Genomic DNA, 2,385 nt, shown 5'->3' on the forward strand with positions numbered 1-2,385 from the left:
AAAGCGTGCGTCCGTTTGGATCGTCCCGTTGGAGTTGCTCTAATATAATGTAAATCTAATTTTTTTTTAGACGAGCCCTTTAAACCGGAAATTAGGGAGTAACAGATCTGAATTATTTTCGTAAAAGAAGTTTGAAAAGGGAGCTGAAGCGGCAGCTTCCTTTTGTGCTGTGTGCTTAGGTAGACGGTCGCCGAGCTGAATGCTGCTCTGACCTGCGCGGGTCCCACGCTTCAAGGCTTGGAAGATGGCCGGTGTGGGAATAAAGGGCTGGTGGGCAATTAAGGGCGTGGGAGAGCGGAAAAAAATTGCGGGCTCCACACAAGAGAAAACCGCAAACACCCCGTTAAACCTCCACGGTGACTGCATACGCCGGCGCTGCTGCCTCGCACAACTTCGAGGGGGAGCTGTCCGCGGCGAGCGAAGTTCGGCATCTCCTTCTCGCCGCTCCGTGGCGGCGATGCCACCTCGGGCTATCAGCATAAAGGTCCGCAATCCCCCTCTTCTGAAGTTTTTTTTGTCAATTTCCTGCCGCAACTTCTACGCCGATGAATATTTGATCCGAGGCAGCGGTGCAGGGATCTATGATGACCAGCTTCCGATCTAATTTGAGGTTTCTTTGCCCGCTTTTCCCCAGGTGGCGAGGGAAGAAGATTTGTCCTCACACATTGGAAACGATGGCTTCTATTTTGATCTCGTCGACTTCGACAGGGTGAGGGCTTTCCAGATCCCGGATAACACGACTATGTCCCGATTGAAGGTACCACCTTGCCTTATTCAACTACTAGAAGGACCACTGTTTCACTAAAAAGCTTAAACCCTAAATTTGGTCTATAGGATTTTGTACTTTTTAACAGATCTATCCGTAAGACTTCAAGGAGCTGAGGTAACGAGGCTTTTAGTTTAGGAGAAGTTAGGCCTTGCCTTAGCCCGTAGCAATTTTTTGTGCTGAGCAGGTAGAGGATCTCTCATTTAGTCCTCTCCTGCAAGCATTTTAGCATCTCTGCTTCTGGGTGTGTGCTATGTTGTATTCTGTTGTTAAGTAATAGGCCATTTTCATGTGATTTTTTTAACAGTTTTGCTAAAGCACATCTAGATGTGCTAACCCCTTTTTTTAATGTAAGTCTATTGTGGAAATCATGAGTCGCTGTACAAATTTTCCACTTCACCCCTTCTTCAATGAAGTATGGAGTATAACAGGTTTGAGTGGTCGTAGACTTGTTGCATGTTATTTAACAGAGCTATATAGAGATTGGCTTTCATCACTCTGCATTGGTGTACCTTATTGCAAAGAGAAAACTGCATTAGAACCCCCTAAACTATCACAAGTTCCTCACTTGACTCCCTCAACTTGAATCTCTAGGCTGGGGCTTCCTAAACTTGTCTTCATCTCACCTAGCTCAACTCCAAAAAACAAAATGTGCCACATGATCATCCCCCTCAGCATCTTCTCTTAGTATAACAGAGAAAGGGGGCTATGGAGCTCAAGCTGCATTTATAGTTTTTAGTATGTATGGTCCATTCTATCTATATCTATACTTCTATGCTTCTAAACTGAATATGAAAAGAGCGAGTTGCGGAGATCCAGCACATCTCACCCGTCCATGTGTTTAGTGCAAACAAGGTTAGCATCCTCCCCTAATTAATAGCATACCTGATATCAGCGCCAATGCTACCAATTAATTATATTCTACCAAATATCAACCTGCTGCCAAACATAAGTGTGCAATGCAATTGATATATTGCCTAATATTGACGTGCATTTCACGTACATGATTACTAGTATCATTAAATTTGCTAAGAAATTTCTACCCCAAATGTTTTAGCTGAAGAATTCCAGATGATCAGCAAGGTTTTCTATTTTCCATCAATTGTAAGATTGAATGACGAGTTTCTATTTTTATGTTGTTTATAGATATATCTTGTGCAAGCAGACAAATATGTTCCTTTCCATCGTATTGTTTCTGATGGTTCATAATGACTTCAGTATTAATTGGTTAAGTTGTTCACAGGAGGAAATTGCAGTAGAGTTCAGCATCCCATCTCAATTTCAGCGCCTCTGGTTGTTTTGTAAAAGGCAAAACGGGACATGGCGTCCTGTTAGGCCATTCTCTACCGAAGAAAACAATCTATCTGTAAGAAGGCATTCTTCATGCTACGTTCTGGTTGCCGTTTTAGACAACTTATGTTCTTACTGGTTCTTGATACAATTCTTCTTGGCAGAACTTTGGGAGTAGCCCGTTTGTGTCTAGTTAGTTTGGTTGTTATCATCTTATTATCTATTGGAAATTGGGTGTCGCTGTGGCTATGCGAGCTTGCACTCAGCCCACTTCGTTTAAGGATGCCTGGCTTATTTTCTTATTACAAAAAGGTGACATCAGGAGCTAG

At 42.9% G+C, this 2,385-nt stretch overlaps 1 protein-coding gene across 1 annotated transcript; it reads left to right on the forward strand.

Annotated features, from left to right (window-relative positions):
• Positions 1 to 280: 280 nt before the first annotated feature.
• On the forward strand, positions 281 to 2,375 carry LOC125541747 (ubiquitin C-terminal hydrolase 12-like). Its single transcript, XM_048705088.1, has 4 exons — positions 281 to 484; positions 635 to 757; positions 2,010 to 2,132; positions 2,221 to 2,375. The coding sequence occupies exons 1-4, from the start codon at positions 458 to 460 to the stop codon at positions 2,251 to 2,253; spliced, it is 306 nt and encodes a 101-aa protein (XP_048561045.1). The 5' UTR covers positions 281 to 457; the 3' UTR covers positions 2,254 to 2,375.
• The last annotated feature ends 10 nt before the right edge of the window (positions 2,376 to 2,385 follow it).

Source organism: Triticum urartu, chromosome 2 (genome assembly GCF_003073215.2).
Source record: "Triticum urartu cultivar G1812 chromosome 2, Tu2.1, whole genome shotgun sequence".
Lineage (NCBI taxonomy): Eukaryota > Viridiplantae > Streptophyta > Magnoliopsida > Poales > Poaceae > Triticum > Triticum urartu.